Here is a 23,610-nt window from a genome sequence, read left to right on the forward strand (position 1 = left end):
ATCAGGATTTCTAACCTTTCTTAAGATCTAGTAACACAATACTTCAGTATAGACACTCATGGCCAATGATCTGTAATACCTACACTTAAGTGTTTGAGAAACTTCCAAAAAACTTTTACAAAAAAAAAAAAAAAAAAAAGGAAGAGGAAGAAGAAATAACAGCTTTTGCAGAATAAGTTTGTACTTTAAGATCAAGCAGTTCAGTGTTTTTCATATCTCTATTTTGCATCTCAAGTTACTATATCTTCTTGATTAAATATTTGCTCTGGAAAACATCTTTTTGCAGCGCATGCAACATTTCTGAATGCAAGACTTTCTGATCCGATTTAAAACATTTTAATTAAATCCTCTTTAAGATCTGCAGAAACCTGGAACATTCACCTCCAAAACCAGTTTAAGAAGTTCGCAGGACTGTACATCTTCTAGACGTCATCAGTCCTGATTTTCTGATTTACACTTCTAAAAAAACCAAATGAAGCAACGAAAAGAACCGATTCCGAACCGACTCCGAGTCAGGACTCACGTGTCTCGGTGCAGCAGCAGGAGTCGCTCCCTCGGGACCCGGAGTCTCTCGGACAGTCTCCGGTGCAGGCCCTCCACGGTCTCCTCCAGAGGAACGGACAGCTCGAAGCGGCTCCCGGTGGTGGAGCTGATCGAGACGGTCATCGATGCGTCGCCTCGGAGGAGCTCCTCACACCGGGACCATGATCCGTGACTCCGCGCCTCGGTGTTCCGCTCCATCCGAGAACCCCGTGATCTGATCTGTGAACCGAGCGGGTGACGGAGTGTGGCGAACGGTTATCCTGCTCACCGTAGAAAAAGGAATATTCCGGTGAAATATCCGCGGTGTTCGGTTAGGTTCTTCTGAGGTAACTTAAATCCACCGTCTCGCGCGCGCTGCTACAATAACTGCCACCGATCCGCACCACAATATCAATATTAGCAGGCCATTAGGATCCAAATGTACATTTATATTTATCAATAATGTTACGTTATTTAAATGCCCGTTATTTAGCTCGTAACGCAGCTCTGATCCATAAGCCGCTTGCTCGCTCTTCTGTGCAGCGCAGCTGCTGCGTCTACATTTGTTACGGAGCTCAGCTGACAGATCCCGCCCACCGCCACAAACAACCAATGGTGTTAGAGGATACGCTTGCCCTCGTCGTGTCAGCCAATCATGTTTCCGCTCGTAAGAGCCAGAAGCACGCAGGCTCCGCCCACCCAGTCCTCTGCGATAAAAGATGTCGTGACTAATCAGAAAAGCGCGGAGAGAACGGCCACGCCCCTTCCCGCTGTGCCCATTCATAAAAGCTGAGTAAAACATTTCAGTAAAACTGGCTTTCCTGTAATTTCCACATAACAACATTATTACGCATTTGTTATTTTATTTTAATTGATTGCATCGCCTTCTGTGCACGTGGCATTTTACTAACATTTATTTCTTTATTTATTTAACAATTTGTCTATATATATATATATATATATATATATATATATATATATATATATATATATATATATATATATATATATATAAAAAAAATAAAAGAATGTGCTCTATCTATCTATCTATAATTAAATTCACATTTAATCATACATACACGCACAAACACACACACACACACACACACACACAGACAAACACACACACACACACACTCAGTCCTGATGGTCTGTCAGCAAGTGTGTTCATCTCTGAGCAGAGTCAGCCTGTCGTGTGTGTGTCCATCATCCTCATCATCATCCTCAGGGGCCCATCTGAGTGACTGCACCTCAAACACACACGTCCTGCTTTTTCCAGGAATCTGTGATGGTTTTCTGAAGTTATCAATCACTTCATATCTGAGTGTGTGATGTTGTGAGGAGGTGTGTGCTCCGGAGGAATGTTCCTCAAACAGAACATTCCAATACCATGATGCTTGTCACTTTATGATCGTTTTACAATATCCACACGGGTGTCTTATGTAAAGGTTCCAGTAATACGAGTTAGTCAGGATGTTTGTTAAACACATTAGAGTAAGACACAATACGGATCACCGTTTGGGTCAAAAAGAGCAGGAAACTGCTTCTTCATCAAGTTTGAACAGAAATATATTCTAAGAATGTTCTGCTATTAAAGGTTTTAAAAACTTTTTCTCTTTGTTATGTGAATGTTAAGATTACATTTTCAAACATTATGGGAGTGTTACTTTTCAAATGTTGAATGAATGTTCTAAAAAAAGTAACATTTAAAAATGTTACACAGATGTCCAACTAAAACGTTTCAAAATTAAAATTTGCTATTAACAAAAATAACATTTTGTTTGAAACATTATTAAAGACGAATGAACATTCTACTGGAAGAAAGTTTGAGAAATCTTTCTAGAACAATTATCTGGAAGCCTTTCATCAAAATGAGAATGAAAGTAATTTACTCACCATCACTTCATCTCAAACCCGTTCGCTGTTATCTGAGGAACTCAAACAGATAAACTCTTTACAGTAAACCGTCTTCCTGTAAATGAGTTTTCACAGTTATTTTAATGTTGTAATTAAACAGTTGCGTTGCACAATATTTTTGTGGAAACTGATACGTTTATTTTTCAGGATCCGCAGATGAATTGAAAGTTCATAAGAACAGCATTTATTTGAAACAGAAATTCTTTGTAACAATCTCAATGTCTTTATTGACACTTGATTAATGTAATGCATCCTTGAATAAAAACCTGTTGACCTTTCTGAGAACTTTCACTTTCTGTTTGCTCTGTGTTTTCTGAGACTGCTGCAGGACACAGCGAGGCTTGGAGAGCTGCAGCGGATGTGTGAGGAGCTCAGTGTGAATGATGAGATCTGCACAGGAAGCTGCGGCCCACGCTTCTGATGAGGGCTTCCAGTAATCAGTGCCAGTCTGATCTGATAAGAGCTCATGAAGCCACACCAATCACACATGCACTCTCCGTCTGATGAAGAGTGAACCATCTAAACTTCATCCGATGCTCTCAGACCAGTTCTTCAAACCTAATCTGATCAGATTCTGGCCATCGGATTGGATTAAATCTTGAACATTGTTTGTTCAAAAGAAAAAAGGATTCTGAATTCAGATTAGAACACAAAATCTAATCCTCAGTTTGTGTTGCTCAAAAAAAAAAAAAAAAAAAAAAAAAAAAAAGAGTTACCGGATCCTGGATCAGAAAACATGGGATTTCCCAATGCAGATCATTCTGATCCAGACTACGATTTTGGAGCTGGTCGTCTCTGGAATGAAAGAAACAGTGACACCGTGTGTTCGTCACAGGAACTACAACAATACCTGGATTTCAATGTGTTGCTTGCCATTTCTTTGTAAATATGACATATTCAAACAAGAGTGAAAATTGTTTCAAACCATTTTTTTCCAGGTAATTTTGGGAATCCTAAAGTCCAGGAATAAATTGAAGTATGTCAGAGGAACTGGCACACATCACAGGATCTGCAGGAGAAACACTGAATATATTCACAGAAAATTGCTTGAGTGCAGAGTTTTTATGGCTAACTAAAAATGAAACTAAAACTATGAAATCTGATTTGATTTCAGCTAGTTATAAATATTCATCTATCAGCATATGTTTTTGTTAGCCGAACCCATCTGACGCACACGAGGAGAATCCCAGCGCGCGCGTCATCCGCGCCAGTGGGCGTGGCGTCGCTCCGCTTCATTCATAAACTCCTGCCGCTCGGATGAGATGTGACGCGCTGCTGGAGCGCTTCTAACGCGTCCCTCGCTCGGACAGCATGCATCACACATAGGTGAGTGACGCGTCCTGATGTTTGCGACGCTCTGCGTTTAACGCGTTTTGTTGGAAATGCGGTGAATGTGAAGCGCGTTCTGCATGCGTCTGACGTTCATCAATAAACAAACAAACAAACGCGTCTTTGGGTTCCGATGTGACGCGTCGCTAATGCATTCGTTCCGCGATGATGGAAACCTGCGACTCGTGATCATCGCGTCGCGTTATAATGTCAAGCCTCTGGATCAAAATGTGAATAATGTGCGGCGCGGGATTAACTGTAAGCGCGCGTCGCGTCGCGTCAACAAAGGGCTGTGTGAGCTTCATTCAGCATCACTGCATGAGATGAGTTCTGTAACGCTCGAGATACATCACATCATGCACAGATCTCCTGAATCAAGCTGACTCTCTACTGTACACTTCATCTCCAGATCATTCATCCTGAAACACTCGAATTATTCCAGTTAACTGACACCGGCACTTTCTCAGGTTATTACAGGTGTACGACACACACACACACACGCACGCGCGCACACACACACACACACACACACACACACACACACACACACACACACACACACACACACACACACACACACATTACTGTGGCTGATCAAAACTAACCGGCTGATATATTTGTATGTATGTCAAACCAAAAATTATTCAGATGGCAGATATATGGACTAATTAAATTATACCATACTGTGCATGTTTTGCTGAAGTGTTTTTATTAATGGCTAAAGTAATATTTTTTTCACACAGACTGAACTAAATGAAGCTCTGCTTGGTGATTGTTTGAGCTAAACTGGTAATGTGAGAAATGATGAAGGTGTCTGTATAGGTTTAGGTTTGTCTGTAGTTGTAAATGTAAAAATGTAAGAAAGAATAGTTTTTTCTGTTGTGTTTGAAGTAGATTCTGCTGTCCTACTTTCTGCAGTTATCAGCACCACAGCATCCTCCATCAGTCCATAATGCCCCAGTGACATCAGCGGACATCTCTGGCCCTCCTGTGTGTGTGTGTGTGTGTGTGTGTCTCATGAATACTCAGTGCTGTGAGCCGCTCAGTTTCCCAGCATCACTCATGCACAGGAAGCACAGAGTCGCTGGTTAATGGTCAGTGTGTGTGTGGTCAGAGAGTTAAACAGCTGTAATGAATGCTGAATCAAGCACAGCCGGACTGTTTATGGCTTCTAGTTCACTGGACATGTGTGTGTGTGTGTGTGTCTCAGTCCAGTGCGTCTCGGCCGGTTTCACTGCAGGACACGCATCACATGACCTCCTGTGTCATACAAGAGTAATCACACATAACATTCATTAACATTTGCATGACCTGCATCAACTCGACCGTAACAGTAATAACATCTCATATAGACTGAAGGGATGTGTATTATTCTACAGTCTGTGTGCTGACCCGAGGAAGTCCTGGATAATGGAAGGTGCACATGGTTAGGTTCATGTAAGTTCATATAGATGCTACCGACTGAAGTTTAAAATGTGTAATTGTGTAAATGCATAAACACAACAATCAAAAACACAGTTAGTCAAATGACCAAAAACATGAAAACAGGGATATTAAATGAATTCACTTAAACAGGGATAAATAAAACTAAAGTCATAAAAGAACATTTTCATCAAGCCCTTCTTCAGCTCTCCCGTACCTGAGTTAAGCCCACGCTCCAGTGTCGGCAGTGTCGACTCCAGCCCGTAGAGTTTAGTCCTGTAAGTTCGCTCAAGTATTTTTGTTTGGGTTCAGTAGGGGTCCAGCTGTAGAGGCAGAGGCTGGGGCTAGCGCATGGCATCGGAGGCCACCCAATCCGCCCGAGTCTCCAGATCCGCCATGATCCTGCTTCGCCTGGAGATCCTGCTTGACTCCACCCTGTTCCTGCCCTGCACCAATCTCAAGAGGGAGTTGTGTCACAGTTATGGACTTCTGTTTTCCTGTTCCTTCTGAGTTTCCTTATTTGGTCATGTTCCTTTTCTTGTTTAGTTAATTGATTATCCCTCACCCGTTTCTATTCTTCCTGATTACGTTCCATCAGTTTATAAGCCCTGTCTGTTTTGCCTTTCTTTGTCGGAACTTAATTATCCATGTGTTTGTTCTTCATTGTTAGAATTAAAATCGACCCTCTTTTGGAAATTCTGTGTGGTACCCTCTCTCTGTGGACACGTACGGTTACTATATATATCAGTGACACTGTGTGGAAAGACTAGAACGTTTTCGTGTCACACAGTATGAATTGATCTGTGCGTGTCTGTGTCTGAGTGAGACTTGTGTGTGAGTGAGTGAGAGAGTTGTGTGTGTGTGTGTGTGTTCTGATCCAGACGCACCGTCGTTCTGCAGTGAATCTGCTGATGTTGCTGACTCAGTGCTCCGGGGTCCTGATGATGGACGAGCATCTGTCCGTCTGACCTCACTGTCATTTTCTCTTGTGTTTCTCACAGGCGTCTCACACACGCTTTCAGACCATGAGTGATGAGTCTCCGTTACAGACGCGCCTCACCACTGTGAGTACAACACACACACACACACACACACAGACACAGACACACACACACACACAGAGACACACACACACACACAGACACAGACAGACACAGACACACACACACACACACACAGACACAGACACACACAGACACACACAGACACACACACACACACACACAGACACAGACACAGACACACACACACACACACAGACACAGACACAGACACACACACACACACACAGACACAGACACAGACACACACACACACAGACACAGACACACACACACACACACACAGACAGACACAGACAGACACAGACACAGACACACACACAGACAGACACACACACACACACACACACACACAAGGAGCTGCAGTAAAGGTGTCATGGCTTTGCTCCGTCTCTAATTTTAGCGCTCATGTCCTCGTTTCTCATTCAGAGACACGACTGAAGTGAAGACTCCTCCGAGTTTCGATTTTTTCAGTCAGCACTAATTAATCACCCCTCTCTCTCTCTCAGAGTTAATTGTATTATGCAGCGCTGCTGAGAGACTCTCGAGTGACACACAATCATTGTCTCTTAGTTTAAATGTCTCTTTTTAAAATTTACTTCCTATGTAACTTTGTAAAAAAAAGAAAATTCTGTTAAGCATTGCTACTGTATATGAAATATGCTATATAAATAAATACATTAACAAATGTTAGTGCGATCTTAGTGTGTGTGTGTGTGTGTGTGTGTGTGTGTGTGTGTGTGTGTGTGTGTGTGTGTGTGCAGGACTCACCGCTGGCGTCTGGCTCTCAGGAGAACTACGTTCTTCTGCTGGTGCTCCTGTGTGTGTTCGCCGGAGGGACGCTGGTTCTTCTGTCCGTCCTGCTGATCTTCTGCCACCGCTGCTGTCGAGGAGAGCGACGCTTCTCCAGGTGAGGAACATCCACTCGCTCTCGACCTGCTGGAACAGAGTCATTCAGACTTGTGTTCACTGGAAACCCTGGAGGAGACGAACCTCTCCATCTCCACACATGGACCACAAAACCAAACATAAGAGTCAATGTTTTTAATTTGAGATCTATACATCATCTGAAGCTGAATAAATCATCTCTCCAGTGATGTGTGGTTTGTGAGGATAGATCAATATCTGTCTGAGATGCAACTATTAGAAAATCTGGAATCTGAGGGAGCAAAAACATCTAAATATTGAGAAAAACATCTTTAAAGTTGTTCAGATGAAGTTCTTGGAAATGCATTAATTAAGTTTTGATATATTTACAGTAGGAGATTTATTTAATATCTTCTGAACATGATCTTTACATATGTTCATCTGCTGACACTCAAACAGCTAAATCTGCAAAACCAGACACTAATTCTCAGCCTTTGACTCAGTTTTTCATAAAACCCTTTTGGCAAAACACAACACAAGATTCTCTGTGTAACACACAAATCTTACAGGAATTAATATTATAGCAAAGATGTTTGCAAATACTTGCTTTTGTGATGTGTTTCATTTTGATGGAGATTTTGCATTTTGTGTGCAATTCTTGGATTTGTGTTTAAAGTAAAAAAAAACAAAAACTTGTGCTACTTATGACTGATTTCATGCTCCAGGGACACATATAGTGTGTGTGTGTGTGTGTGTTTATAAACTACACCCATCACTGTATCTCATCGTGCTGATGTTGTGTGTGTGTGTGTGTGTGTGTGTGTGTGTGTTTGGTGTTCAGAGCCAGTGATGACCTGGAGAAAACCAACACCACATACATAGAGGAGAGTCAGCCGACGCAAGGTGCACCTGAACACCACAAACACTGACACACAGTCAGGACCAGAGGCTCTCAACACTCGCCCGTTCTGTTCAAATACAGAGATTTATAAACATCACTGGGTTCTGTTCGACTAAGAGATTTAAATGTTTGGTTCTATTTGAGATTTACATTTTGGCCAGTCTTGTTCCAAGCGGGAGTTAATGATTCTCAAAAAGTGATGATGCTGAGAAATATAGAGCATGTCTGTGTATGTATATATATGTTTATAAAAAAGGTGCAGTTCAGTCGTTTCTGTCTGTTCTTCAGACGCCAGCATCAGACCGGAGAGCGGAGAATCACTGTCCTCCAGCGGTCATGGAGACACAGACGCGCATCACTTCCTGTCTGCGGCGCTCACCGGAAGACGGGTGTCTTTTAATGAGGCCGCCATCTACGAGCAGAACGCCAACGACCAGGAGACAGGTCGAAGGTCAGACACACACACACACACACACACACATGGAGGTTAAGAGGTCAAGAATAGCAGTCAGAACAACAACCTGTCGAGAATCAAGTTCTACTTTGGTTTTATTCTATTAACATTATAATGTCAGTCGGTTTGGTTTGATTAATAGATTTAAATGACGGTTGGTTTTTTTGTTTTTTCAATTGCAAGATTGATTGGTTGAATTAGTTCAGATGAATCAGACTTAGACTTGGCACTGGTTCTGAATCCTGACGGTCAGGTACACGCTGACGGAGGGAGACTTCCATCACCTGAAGAAAGCTCGTCTCACACACCTGCACATGAAGATCCTCACCATCCTGGAGTGTGATTCCCCGCTCCTCCAACACACATCCCTCTCCATATTCCAGGTGAAACATCAGCGCAGTGTCTTTACGTCTGCAGAAAACATTAACATTTACAGCTCAGGCTTTTGTGAAGCAACATTAAATACTGAAGTGAACTCACATTAACTACTGAACAAACTCACAGTGGGTCTGAAGATCTGCAGACGCAGAAAGACTTTCTGTTCAGGAGATGTGAGCGAATAAAGAGCGTCTCAGCAGATTACAGAAGCACTTCTGGGTGTAAATGTGATTGACTGTATGTAACTCAGATGAAGTTCATCCTAACGCTCACAAACTCTGTCTGACTCCTCAAACCGCTTCCCATAGATGATAAAATATGATTATGTAATGAATAATAATAATTAATCAACCCCTTAGAACATCTGGTAACCAATCATTATACACAATTTGACAAAAAAGTGGTCTTTTTTATTTTATTTGTTTATTTGCTCAATGCTCAAAATAATATTTTGATGTTTTTCTGTTTTCAAATGCAAGTTAAGATTTTAGTATTTTTGTTGTGTGCTTTTTTTCATACATTTTTTTTTTATATTTTAAATGCAAATATTTTTATATGTAAAATGTCCACATATATATATATATATATATATATATATATATATATATATATATATTTTTAAATAAAATTTATTTATTTATTTCTAGAAACAAACATTCTGTTTTAGTTCGCCCTGTGCCGGATTGAAGGAGGAACCTCAGAAGCTGCTACATTAATGCTGTCACTCTTCAAAAGAAGCATGATTGTTGAGTAGAATAATGCATTTTCAGTTAAGCTGAATGTCTTGATATTCCATAGAGGTTTCAGTGATTAGTCACAGTGCAGTTTTGGGATTCAGTTCTCCATAAAGGAAGCTTGAGATACAGCATATGAAGGAGACCTAGAAACAGCAGCATTATACTGACCTTGTGTAGTCATCTCACCAGTGTGTGTGTGTGTCTATGTGTGTGTGTCTCTCTCTCTCTCTCTCTCTTTGTGTGTGTGTGTGTGTCTCTCTCTCTCTCTGTGTGTGTGTGTGTGTGTGTGTGTGTGTAGCCCGCCGGGGGTCCCGTGCTGGATGCTGCAGGATCGTGGAGCGCTCTCAGTCCCAGCTGTGCTCTTCCTGGAAACACACACAGCTCCAGCATCAAACCGTCTCGATCACACACGGTGAGTCTTCATCAGTAAAACACAGATGTTCATAAACACGGCATAATGCTAATGCTGCATTTCTGATCATTTTGTTTTATTTTATTGTTATTTAGGTACTATTAATAATAATTTCTATTTGCATATTTTTAGTTTTCATTTTCTATTTTTTAATACTATGTAGTTTTTTATTTCCAGTTAGTGATATTAGTGCTTCACCTCACATTTAGTCATTTTGCAGAGGCTTTATCCAAAGTGTTTTGGAAGCAATCAAAATCAACAAAAGATCAATGATATTCAAGTGCTATAACAAGTCTCAGTTAACCTTACTTTAAATTACATAATAAATAAAAAGAAACCAGATGCAACACAATAATAGAATAGAGTAGCTAGTGTAATTTTTTTAAAGAAAACAAGCAGTTAGTAAACGAAGAGTGCAAGTCTGAAAGGGACAAGAGAAACAGAATAGAGTGCTAGAGTCAGAGATGTAAGATGTAAGAGATTTGTTTTTAGCAATATTATTAATGTTTTATATATATTATATATTTTTATAAGCTTTGTTTCAATTTTGCATGAAGATCTAATAATCTGTTTTAAAAGCCAGTATGATGTGTTGCAGTGTGACGTTATTTGCACGACTGTACAGTCTCTACAGTATTGTGTGTATATCAGTGTTTGTTAGATGAACTGAATTCATGCTCTGCATCTGGACAGAAGGACTTCATCAGTGTATAACAGAGTTAACAGGGCTTTAAATATGTTTGACTTTGTGTTTTAATGACCCGGATGTTTTCCTGAGATTGACCGGTGTTACCTGTGACCTGCTGGACGCCTTCACCATCTCTTCCTCTCCAGATCGAGGTGATGAACAGAAGCCTGCTGATGGACAGAGATTCCACTTCCTGTCCAGCACAGGGCACCATGTTCCACTTCCTGTCCAAACTCAGACGCCATGCAAGCCTGGAGGGAGCGGGTCCGTTCTTCAGCGTCAAGAAATGGAGACGGGACACCATCCAGAGAGCGGCGAGTCTGGACACCAGAGGTGAGGACCACCTCAAACACTTACATTCATTCATTAGTTAAGGATCTTTTACATTTTACTGACTGATACACAAATGATTTATGTAATCGAATTAAACTAGCATATGCAACTCTACGTGTTCTGTTAGATGGCAAAAAATGTATATTCCTCATGCCAAATGTGAGAAGGTTCAGCTATATTTTTTTGTCCTGTATACAGATCTTGAAAACTTGGCTAAATCACATAATCCACAATTTCAGAACAAATAGATAGCAATCTATACACAAGCTTTGAGCTGAACAGCGAAACCATGCACATATTAAATATTGCACAACACTCTGTTTTACAGATTAGAAAAACAACAGCAAGATCTGCTTATTTGCTCCAAATGACCTTAATCTCCTGAGGAAACAAACACGTTGTTGTTCTGTAAAACAATCCAAAGCCAGAAGTCCTGCAGTCTCCTTAAACACCGTTTCACACCAAGAGATCTTATCCAGCCCTGAATGAGTCTGGAGAATAGGAATCAATACCGGATCAATATGAGTAGAGTAGCTCAGTCTAGCCACGGTCATGTGACTGCGGTGAGATCTGATTGGCTCAGAGCAGGAGCGCAGGACAAGAGCTGCTTCCTGATAAATGAATTATAAAACAATCGCTTTATTCCTCACCTGATGTGAAAGGTCTGTCAGTACTGGACGCTCGTTTCCTGCTAATGAGCAATAGAACTGAGCCGGAAAGACAATTGATTAGCTCATCTCATGAATCTTTGGCTTTGAGTTGTTTGCAAAACTCCAAAGTGAGTCGAGAAAGATGAACTAATTCCAGTGCAGAACCTGAAGGATTGTTGCGCATCCGCGATTGAACAAATCACTCCCCGAGACGACACGTTCTTCCCGAGTCATGTTAAAATTAATGAATCGTTCAAGAACGACCCATCACTACTGCCCATGTAGAGTCTCAAATCCGTCACTAAAGTTTCACCGTAGTTGTGATTCTGCCTTGGATGGTTTTGGAAAAGAGCTTGTGTTTCAGTCAGTGATTGTGATACTCAGTGAGGGTCATCTGGGCATCCTCCGGTTCTCTTGTGTTCTCTTAGGTTCTCCACGGAGACGTGGATTTCAGAGGCAGCGGGCGGCCAGCGAGACTCTAGATCATGTCGAAGAAACCTTGCAGGGTGGAGTCAGCGACTTCTTGTTGCAAAAACCCACCACCCAGCCTCAGAAGGAGCAGCCAAGACGCCTCTCTGCCGGTTCTCTGGACACCACCTCCGGAGCTCCTCCTGCCCTCAGCAGGTACGGCTACATCACCTCCGGAATATCCTAAAATTAGAGCAGGGGTGTCCACACCTGAAGGGACAGTATAATGTAAACCAGGAGTCTCCGAACTATTGTGTCCTGCAGAGTGTAGCTCCAACTTTCCTTAATTCACCTGCACCAAAACAAACTCCAGGATTTTAGCACTTTTATTGGTTGGTCAGTAAACATGCATCGTGGTCTACAATCACAGAAATCGTCACTGTTGTTTTATGATGCCAATATTTTGTCTGGGACAGCAGGTAATCATGTGTAGGGCTTAATTTGGCTGATTCAGGTGTGTTTAATCAGGGTTGGAGCTAAATTCTGCAGAACTCTGGCCTCCAGGACCAAGTTTGGAGACCCCTACTAGAAAGCATGTTCCTGGACCCCCCCCCCCCCCCCCCCCCCAAACACTACACATTTTGCATGTCTCTTTAAATCAAACACCTGAGTCAGGTCACAAGCTCTCTCATAGTTACTCCATGACCCCCATGTGCAGTGTTGGGAATCATGCTAAGAAGAAGTTCTGTTCCAATCTGCATGAACACACTAGATCAGGAGTCTCCATCTCTGCTCCTGGAGAGCTTCCAGTTTCCAGTCCTGCAGACTACACCTGTCTGCAATTATCAAGTTACCCTGAACACCTTGATTGGCTTTTTCGGTTGTGTTTGATTTGGATTGGAGTCAAACCTTGCAGGACGGGAGCTCTCGAGGAGGAGGGTTGGAGACCCCTGCACTGATTCAGGTGTGTTTCAATAGGATTTGAGCCAAATCTGGAGGGTCAATGTCAGGAGGGTTGAAGCAGGTGTGTTAGATGAGGAAGATATCCCAAACGTGCAGTGGTGGGGGGTATATCTAAGGTTTGAGAAGCACAGTTATAGTTTAGCTCCAACATGGCCATACACACTTTCCTGAACATTTCTGTTTCTCCTGAAAACATTGATTAATTGCTTCAGGTGTGTATTCTTAAGGTTAAGCATAATCTGAGCCGGGCAGTGGCCCTCCAAGATCAGAACTGAACATCTCAGAATTAAGGGAACTTCATGCACCTTACCATTCAATTTCAGGATCCACAGTTCAATTCCTAAAGAAGCCTCGATGCATCTAAATTGTTTTAGTATCTGCATGGACACAAATCTTGGGCAAATGAAAATCATTGCTAAATTCTATAAAGATTCTGTTAACATGATACATTGTTCGGGTACAATCTAGAATGTTTATTAATTTATTAATTACTCACCCTCATGTCGTTCTGAACCCACACTGTAAAAAAGAATTTGTTGAGTCAACTAAAAATATTTTGTTACCCCGCTGCCTAAAAATTTTTTGTTATCTTGACAAAAAAAAACTTGTTGAAACAACTTCAAATTAGAGTGGAGTTAGTCCAGGTAACAAATTTCTTTAAGTTGACTTGACTAATATTTTCTAGTCCAGTCAACTAAATCATGTTGTGTCAACAGGGAATTTTTTTTTTATTATTTCGATCAATAATCATAAACAAATGTTACCCCACTGCCTTAAATGTTTAAATAAAGATGACAAAACACTTTTTTTATGTAATTTATTTAATGATAGAGGCAACACTTTCATTCACATTTAAATTGAACAAGCAATTTGCCGTCAACACATCAACTGATAATTGATAAACAAAACAAAAAAATGCAAAATACAAACACATGTCTAAAGATCTGAACCAACACTTGAAAGTGTGATGTATAATAAATAACATTGGCATGGGATTGAGAAACAAATAGTTGCATTTCAATTCATCAGATCAAAACCACAGGGATTGTTTTTAATTTCATAACTCAATATGAAAATCAGAAGGTTGAACTCTGCATATTAACCCTGTACAAGTTCACATGCACTCCCCCCACCATAATGCAAGTCATGGTCAAAATGAGAAACCAAGATATATGTATATAATATCACAATTAGTTACAAAAAATGAGTGTACTGTACTTCTGTATAATAAGATATAAATGGAATGAATGCACATGGAAGCACAAAGATCTAAACAGTCAGATTCTAAATTTCATAGCACAACATGACCAGACAGAGGTGTAATAATCAGAAGGATCTTGAAAGTTTCCAAACTCGTCCCCCATCATAATGCTACATACTGAAAATGTGTACATACTGTTTAAGAAAATGAGACGTGAAACAACATTTGTTTACATGCGAACATGCATATTCCAAGTCATGACATGATAAACTTTAATGTACATTCTAAAATGTAGTGAAAGGCACAAAAGAACCTAAATTTCCTTATAAATTTTATTTTTAAGAAAGAGTGCTGTGGAGCCGATGGACACATCATGAACACTGAAAAGTGAAAGTGACATGACATACATTTGTGCTCTTCATTTAACCCATCCAAAGTGCACACACACAGCAGTGAACACACACCCAGAGCTGTGGGCAGCCATTTATGCTGCAGCGCCCGGGGAGAAGTTGTGCCTTGCTCAAGGACACCTTATTTGTGGTGTTGAGGGTGGAGAGAGCGCTGAACATTCACTCCCACACACCTACAGGTTCCTGCCGCTGTAGCGAACAAATGGTGGGAGCAGCTGATCTTCACAAGTCTTTGCAGAGCCTCAATGGAGTATTTAATGCGCTGGAGGTAGTGGATGTTCACTGCATACAGACCCATTAGGAGTCCAAATGCCATGGGGACATGGGAGATGTCAGTGATGACAGGATGTCCAAATGAGACCAATGTTGGTTATTCCTTGGGAAGCACATCACATTGCTGTTCTTCAGTTACAATCAGAGTGCCCTCTTCAATTTCTTTCTCAACATCCTTAAATGTCACTGGATGGCTGGGAAAAGAAAAAAATATTACATTACTTAATAAATTTATAAACAAATGAACACACATATGTACATACACTATTAAAGTTGTGTGTTTTGTTAAAAGCACAGCTACCAATTAATGCAAAGTGTAATTCACCTTCAAGTGGAAGATATTTTGAAACATTTAACCAAAAATAAAAAGGTCAACTGTAAATGGTGCTCCTCAACGGTTTCGTTTAGAAACATTCAAAATAACTTCCTGTATTAAACTGTAAAAAGCCTGCACAAATTTCTTTGTTCTGCTGAACACAAAAAGTTTAAAATCCCATGGGAAGATAAGTGTAAAATACCCCCCATAACCAACTTTGCTAAAAATGGGGGGAAATTATTTTCTTCACTGGTATTCTGCATGATTTCTGAATGAGATAAAATGTGACAAACCAATACAACATTCAGGTTTTTTTCTTAATCCAATTCTAAGTGTCTAATCTGTCACACCATTTATACAATGATCAGAAAATATATTGGTGTAAATATGTATTCCTTTTAAATAATAGTCTGTTGCACTGCATGTTCAGAGTAAAGCATGACTCTGAAAGGGGTGGTTAACCTATGTATGTTTTACTCACCCTCATGGCATCGTAAGTGTGTATGACTTTCTTCTTTCAGACAAATCCAGTCAGATTATATAAAAAAATATTTATGGCAATAGGTGGGTGTTCAGGGTATATACAGCAATCCTTAAGTTAAATTTACTACTTTTTAATACCTTTTTTACTACCTTCAGAATATTTTTTTAAACCATCACGACACTGAATTGCAAGTGTTAATCAGCGACCTTTCTATTATTTACACAGATTTTGACATATATAACATACAAAAAATAATAGATTTAGAGACTGATGTTGACAGCATATTGCACATTTATTTCACTTAGTAAATAAAAATAAAACAAATACCATAAAATGTGCAATGGAGAAAATGGATAGTTCCAGCACATTGGCTGGTATTCATTGCAAGTTGATGCATTACAAACAGGCATCTTCTATGAACTGTTGCAGATTCTAAGAACTGTTGCGGATTCACAAACTGCGCCACAAATTTGTGGCGGTGGTGGTGGAGGTGCAGCCGCGCAGACAGCTGAGATTGGTAGAATTAACTGCTCTCTCCGAGCACACATTCCATTTTTATGTTTAGTGGATTGCATATGCGACCGAAGTGCGTTAGCTCCCATCCAGTTGACATTGATGTTTTTTTACACACCAAAGAATAAGCCTGCCTGTTAGTGTTGTCACGGTACCAAAATTTCAGTATTCGGTACCGATACCAGTGAAAATCCACGGTTCTCTGTACCAATTTCGGTACCAAAGCAAAACACAAAAATTTGCTAATAAAAAAAAAAAAAAATAACTTTTTAGCACTAAAAATAAAACCAATGCCATTCTTTATACTTATTTAGAATTGTGTTTAAAGTTTTTCTACAAGTTATATAATTATGAAAAACAGTAAACAAGTTTCACCCAAATTTAATTTGTCTTTTAATTTATCAAATTTAAACACATTTTATTTTTGGTAAATAAAGGAGATTTGCTATTAAAATTAAAACATGGAAGAAATATTGAGATTTATTTTTTTTTTTTAAATAAAGTTTTTTATTTTTTTCAACAGTGGTAGCAGTATCACATATGTTTTACTAAATAATAGTAATATTTCTAGCACAATGCCGTTATGTAAAAATTTTCTTTTAGGCCTAATGAATGCATATTTGTCATTTTGAAATTGCTATTTGCGCATTAGCTCCGCCCACTACCGGAGAAACCGGTATGTCTTCTGCTTTTTCTAGAATGAATATGAATAATTCTAAATGAACTCCATTATTTTGACAGGAGAAGACAACAGATGCTGAAATTAATGCAAGCGTCATGACTGGATCGTTTTCTGCTTCGCGGAAATCATAGCGCTGTATGCGTCAAGAACCGGGTTTGAACGGGACCTCGGTACTACCGGTCCTTAAAGAAACCTGGTACCGTCACATTTAAATTTTTTTAGTACCGACTTGGTACCGAGGTACCGGGTCTTTTGACAACACTACTGCCTTTTATTCCCTGTACAGGCCTGAGCCAGTCCTTAAACGCTGGGTCGTTGAAGATATGCCTTGAAGCAAGTCTAAAATAAAACGTAAGCCAGCCACTTCTGTTGAGCTCGCAGTGTTCTGAGATGATGCCGAACGACCACTGAATATGACGTCAGCATCAAACATACGTTGAGACGGAGACAGAAGATCTTTGATTATGTGCCCAGATATGCTAAAGCCCATATAAACGAACTAACGCGAACACAGATAGAATTTCAATCAGAATAGGACACCTGATAGTCTGGAAAGAATAATACCTAATTTGGAAAAAAATAATACCTCTGAGACCACATTTAACACTTTTAATGGCCTTAAATTTGACTATTTTGATTTATCACTTTTTAATACTTTTTAAAACCCCGCGGACACCCTGGTGTTTTTTTCAACAGTCCAAAAGTAGTCAAATAATGTGCATCAATTCATAATAAAAAGTACCTCAGATGGCTCTGAGATGGCTCCTGTAGCGAATCCATGTGTTTTTTTTTTTTTTAAATATACATATTTAAAATGTTATTCGAAACATATTTAAACACTTTTCTCTCACTTTTGTGAGAGCCATTCCGGGTGGATGAAAATAGGACATAGGGGTCATGCATGCACCGATGATTAGTGACGAACAGGAAGAGCGGAGGAGAGACAACAATACGCCAATCACGAAGTAGAATCACAAAATTAGGCTTGCACGTATGATAGTCAGTGGAAGAGAAAGAAAGTTTACAAAATATGGATATTTTTCTTACAAAAAGTGCATCGATTTGCTACAGGAAGCCTTTATTCACCCCCCAGAGCCATGTGAGACACGTTTTATTGATGGATGGGTGCATTTTATTTGACTATTTTTGAACTGCTGAGAAAAAAACACACCTGTCTGCTGCCATTAAATAACTTGGAAGAGCCAGGACAATTTTCAATTCAACTCAGATCAGATTCGTCTGAAAGAAGAAAATCATATACACATAGGGTGCCTTTGAATGAGTAAAACATGGCCTAATTTAAATTTTTTGGTGAAATAATCCTTTAAGCAAAGTTGCTAATGGCCAATATGCTAGCACTGAACATTTTTCAGGATTCAAAACAGTATTCAGCAAAATAATAAAGAATGGCTATGTCCATAAACAGGGTTTCTGGTGGTTTTATGAAGATAAATTCAACACTTTATAAAGACATTTTAAATACCAATTATAGAAAATTCACAGAATAAAACTGAAGGGAAAATAATGTCAAATTATGTTCTCTAAATTTTGAAGCTGTTTTCCAATGCTGTTTTCCAATCTACATTTTCGTAAAGGGTTCACCCAAAAAAGAAAAAGAAAGAAAGTTGTCATTTACTAAACCTCAAGTTGTTTTGAACCTGAATTAGTTTATTTCTGTTAGTCCCAGTCCCAGTTTCTTCTTCTTCTATTACCTGGACCATATCACTGCAGACTGATGGTGCTCAGATTGGTCATCCACAAGCGTAATCCCAACAGTCATGTCCTTGATGAATTCCTGCGCAGAGCCCGTGTGCTTTAATAAAAACAAAGGGATGCATTAAACAGGGCCTTACAATCGTAAAGCATATAGACTCCGATAAATGTGCATTTATAAATAAATAAATACATTTACTTACAACTTCGTCCAAGCTCTACAATGTAAATGCCATTTCCATTATGTCTGCATATCATTTTGATGGATAACTGCAAAAGGACTCGCTGCGGTCCATCTACAGGATTATTGAATTCTGCTCTGAATCTTCAGTCATCCCAAAATATCATAAATATAAAAAATACAAAAACATGTTAAAACACTGTAAAATAATAAACATACATATAAATAAATCTTTACAGAGAAAGTCAAATGTATTGACAAGTTTGTATTAAATGCCAAAGACAAACTATACCATCCAGACGATGCTTTTAAATGACACAACACATAATTATAACACAATAAAAGGAAATTTAACACATTTGTGTCGATCGTTATTGTATCTCTATTTATACAAGATATGCTATTATTACTTTTATTCTAAAATATATAGATTTGAACGTATGCAATTTACTCACCATAGACTGTATAAAAACAGATATTCACGCAGCATTACACTGGGTTCTAGGTTCTGGTGAGGCACTTGAATGGCTAAAGTTACTTCAGAAAACTGAAAGAAGAGTTTGTAACGCTACCTTCAGAACTTCATCTGAACCGTAGACTGTAAAAAAATCATTAGAACTAAGCTTATGTCAGCGATATCAAATGTAACGTTAAGTTAAGTTACGCGCTCCAGAAGAACTCTGAGGGAGGTGCTCATCTGTGCTGCTCATTCGTTTCCCTTATAACATGCAGAAAAGACACAGTTCGAGTAGTAATCGTCTTTTTTCCCCCTCATTTTTCATCGATGTATATTCTGACGGATGTCTTACGCTGTCAGGTTTAGAGCAGTTCCTTTTTTTTAATTCCCCGCCGTTCTTAATCCATACAGTGATCTGTTGAGCTCTCGCGCTCTGTTTGAACGGTCTCTAACGCAGCCCTGGGCTCAAATAATACATACAGACTGTATTTTTTATCGTTCTCCACATAAGTTCAGCTCCGCTGTCCCGCATGGGAGAATATCTGTTTTAATATTTATAAGGAGAATACTGTGGAACCGCCTGTATTCTGAGGCTTCAGAGTGCCGCGAAACGAACATTTACATACAGTAACTTACATACAGAATATACGACTCTTTAAACAACTTACTCTTCTGAGACAACAAATGTAATTTTACACATTAAGCCAATAAATACGAATATTTTACTTACCAAAGTTGTATTCTAGTCAAATGTCCAAACTTTGAGGAGAAACTGACTAGAATGGCTGACGACCTTCTTCTCTCTTCAACAGCATTCACGAGAATGACGAGATCTCGCGATTAGTGATGTTGTGAACGTGATATTGCTATTGAATTGAGTCAACTAATTTTTTTAAGTTATGAAGACAAATAACCTAGTTCAGTCAACTTTTAAACTAGTTGAGACACTGAAAACTTAAAATTTTTAGTTGAATGAACAAATTCAGTAACTGCAAGTTGTGTCAACATAAAAAAATTCATTGAAACAACTAAACTGCTAAATAATTTTTTACAGTGCATTAGACCTTCATTCAACTTCGGAACACAAACTTAGATATTTTTTTATGAAATCCGAGAGCTTTCTGACCCTCCATAGACCGAAACATAACTGAAATGTTCCCAGGCATAGAAATGCTGATGTCACATGGACTATTTTACCAATGTCCTTACTACATTTCTGTGCCTTGACCGTGGTAGTGCCCTTTCTGTCTGGAGGGTCAGATTTCTCTCGGAAATATCTTAATTTGTGTTTCAAAGATGAACGACGATATTATGGATTTGGAACGACATGAGGGTGAATAATTAATGACTATCCCTTTAATCTGTTTGTCCCATGATCTCTACTAGAATGAAATAAAGCATCTTACCATAACATAACAGTCTTGTTTACTGTTCAGGTTAGAGGTAGAAGCAGTAATGGAGCTCAGAGTCAACACAGATGCAGTGAAAGACATGACTCCAACATTCCCCTCCACCCATGGACCTCCAGAAGAGGAGGATGGTGAAGAGGATGGACAGGAGATGATGGCAGAAGCGTCAGGAGGCGGTAGTGAAGAGTATGGACCAGTGACTCATCAGGAGAGTCTAGAGCAGCACAGCCTGTACCGAGACATCTGGAGCCTGAGAGCATCACTGGAGCAGTACGCCTCCTCCGACCTGAGCAGCAACGACAGGGACTCCACTCGCAGCGATGCTGACAGCGTTTGCTCAGCGGGAGCATCGAGAGCGGCCGTCCCTGGCTATCAGTCACAAGACATCGATGATGATATAGACGGGGACGGAGAGCTTCCATATGATGACATGGTCAGGGAAGCTGAGCAGAGGAGAACTGGACGAGACAGTGTGGACCCGGAGAGAGGAAGCGACGGAGAGACAAACAACCGGAAGCTTCTGCAGATGGACAGCGGATACGCCTCAATCGAGGCTCCTTGCAAGGCTCCGGAGGAGTTCAGATTGTTTGGAAGTAGCTCCGGAAAGACAGCATCAGAGCGTCGCCGCTTTTTCACCAATTCTGGACGCAAAGGCACGGTTTGTGAGAGTTTTGAGGCACAGGTTTTTAAGGAAGAGCTGGAAGACGAGGTATCGGAGAGCAGCCTAAGTTTGGAGACAGAGACTCCCGTTACGGGAGAACCTCAACCCACGACCAAACACAGGCCGTGTTTCCGCCGCAGAGACTACAGCATTGATGAGAAGACAGAGGCACTGTTTAATGAATTCCTACGCCATGACCCCCAGTTTGACCAGCAGGGCTCGCCCTCCTTGCGTCACCGGCACCGCTCCAGAATCCATCTCAGGAAGCAGTGGCAGCGCAGCAAACAGTACAGCGACCCCGGTGCCACTCGATTATCACCATCTCTAGAGCGACAGCGCTGCTATCCACTCCGCCGAGGCGACAGCGCCAACTTCCCCTTAGACACACGCTACCACAGCACCTTGCCTCGCATCGCTAGCGCCGCGGACGAGGAGGTCAGCGAGGGAGCAGCGAGTATGGAATCGCCCGAGCCTGAAAAATCCGATCCAGAGCTGGAGGATGCTGATCCGCTCTCAGAAACAAGAAGTTCTGGTCCAGACCGGGAGGAAAACGCAAACAACAGCAGCAACAACACAAGCCCACATCTCTTTTCATTGCAAACGCAGGACACCAGTGCCAGGGACTGTGGGATACTGGAGGAATTGGGAACAAATGCTGATCCCGCAGATTCACATAAACATTCACAGATGGACCGTGGTGGACCAGTGGCTACATTTAGTTCTCATTTGCATTTACATACAAACACACTCAGCTCGAATCCCACTGATCCGGATCAGGACTCGGACTACATCCATTACATACACACTGAGATCAGTCCGTCAGACAAACTGGCGTCCACACTGGACGATCGGCTCTACTCCGACCTGAGGACTCAAAGAGGGAGTCAAGAGTGTGTCGTGACTGTAAACCGCACCTCACCAGGTCTAGAAGAATAATTCTGGTTCTGGAAGGTGAAAACTCGGCTTCTTTTAAGCACACTATAACACTTCCTAGCTGTAAGGAATCTGCACAATTAAACAAAGACAAAAAGGTAATCACCCTAGAGGGCAGGCAAATAACTAAATAAATCAACACATACATACCCATGTAACAACTATTTTAACGCCAAAAAAGAAATGGTACAGCGCCACCTGTTGGAAAACTGACTTTTTATTCAGATCTGTTTTTTGGATGTCAGTAACTCCTTTTCCACCAACAGGGTGCTGGGAAACTAATGTCTTTCTCACATAAAGAACAAGAACTCGATAGCAACAGTGACACAGATCTAGATCTCGGCCATTATAATGAACAAACACCCTGGTGTGCTGACCATCAGGAAATTATTTCAGTAAATCTGTTTGGTGAAAGACATTACACACTTCAGAGTAAATGTAAGAGTTTAAACAGTGTGAACATATCCATCCTACGCTAGAAAACCTATTAACTTCATTTCACCAAGGGACTAAACATAGAAACACGGATCTGCATTCAAACTAACTTCCACTGAAACAATCTGCAGACGTTTGGTGCTTCAATCACATTCCAGCCAAGACTCAATTACAATCAGCACTGAACATTTCTAATTAAACCCCTCTAGAACACTTCAGTGACAGTGAAGCTTGAGATTTAACATTGATGAGGGTTTTAAAAGCTCTATTTTATGAGTCCTGAACATCATGAATCAGTGTAATTAAAACATTAATGTTAAGATGATCATTGATCAATATCTCAGTTTCATACCTTTATTCAGATCATGATCATGTAGATCATAGATCATGTTTAGCATCAGGAACGCAGGGTAGTGTTGGTGATTGTATATGTACATCTAGATCAATCTGAAGTATCATTTTTAAAGTATAATTCCTTTGCAATAGAGGTAATTTTGTTGGTTTAATGCAAAAAAAGAAAACAATCAAGTTGACTGATTTAAATTGTCAGCTATTATCAAGGCGAATGAGACATATACATGTATGTTAAAATAAATGATTGCTTTTACACAATCATGACTGAAATCTGGAATTGTTTGGAAACAAAACTGTGTTGAAGTCTCAGGGTGAAGCATTACTTTAACCTCCAAAAACAAACTGATAGAAGCCTGTTGCATAGTTTAAAAATAAATGAGTTATATACAGTCTAGGTACTGAACTGGGCTTGTTACCGTGGAAACAGACGTGTGAGGGGTCAAAGGTCACACGCCAGAGACAAAGCTGCTGATTCTGGACAATGTATTTCTAGATTTGTCTGAACAATTGGTTTGAAACAGCAGCAGAAGATGAACGCAGTGAGTT

General features: G+C 40.2%; 2 protein-coding genes across 2 annotated transcripts in view; one reads left to right on the top strand and one right to left on the bottom strand.

Annotated features, from left to right (window-relative positions):
- Positions 1–1,367, bottom strand: part of LOC113045076 (midnolin-like) — a 5,930-nt gene extending 4,563 nt beyond the window's left edge. The window contains exon 1 of the mRNA XM_026205211.1: positions 524–1,367. Within this exon, the coding sequence (XP_026060996.1) occupies positions 524–741 (218 nt within the window). The 5' untranslated portion in view covers positions 742–1,367. The remainder of the gene's footprint in view (positions 1–523) is intronic.
- Positions 1,368–3,678: 2,311 nt separating this feature from the next.
- LOC113045077 (voltage-dependent calcium channel beta subunit-associated regulatory protein-like) lies at positions 3,679–23,268 on the top strand. The gene is made up of 10 exons (XM_026205213.1): positions 3,679–3,765; positions 6,192–6,254; positions 7,016–7,161; positions 7,960–8,021; positions 8,308–8,470; positions 8,727–8,856; positions 9,887–10,000; positions 10,835–11,021; positions 12,100–12,295; positions 20,709–23,268. The coding sequence occupies exons 2-10, from the start codon at positions 6,216–6,218 to the stop codon at positions 22,276–22,278; spliced, it is 2,607 nt and encodes an 868-aa protein (XP_026060998.1). The 5' UTR covers positions 3,679–3,765; positions 6,192–6,215; the 3' UTR covers positions 22,279–23,268.
- The last annotated feature ends 342 nt before the right edge of the window (positions 23,269–23,610 follow it).

The sequence above is a fragment of the Carassius auratus genome, chromosome 27 (assembly GCF_003368295.1).
Source record: "Carassius auratus strain Wakin chromosome 27, ASM336829v1, whole genome shotgun sequence".
Lineage (NCBI taxonomy): Eukaryota > Metazoa > Chordata > Actinopteri > Cypriniformes > Cyprinidae > Carassius > Carassius auratus.

Bases quoted from the DNA above. Each gene is read 5' to 3' on its own strand.
- LOC113045077 (XM_026205213.1), top strand. From the start codon at position 6,216: ATGAGTGATGAGTCTCCGTTACAGACGCGCCTCACCACT. The intron at 8,022-8,307 runs GTGCACCTGAAC...TCTGTTCTTCAG, and splicing joins GGAGAGTCAGCCGACGCAAG to ACGCCAGCATCAGACCGGAG. The intron at 8,471-8,726 runs GTCAGACACACA...CCTGACGGTCAG, and splicing joins GACCAGGAGACAGGTCGAAG to GTACACGCTGACGGAGGGAG.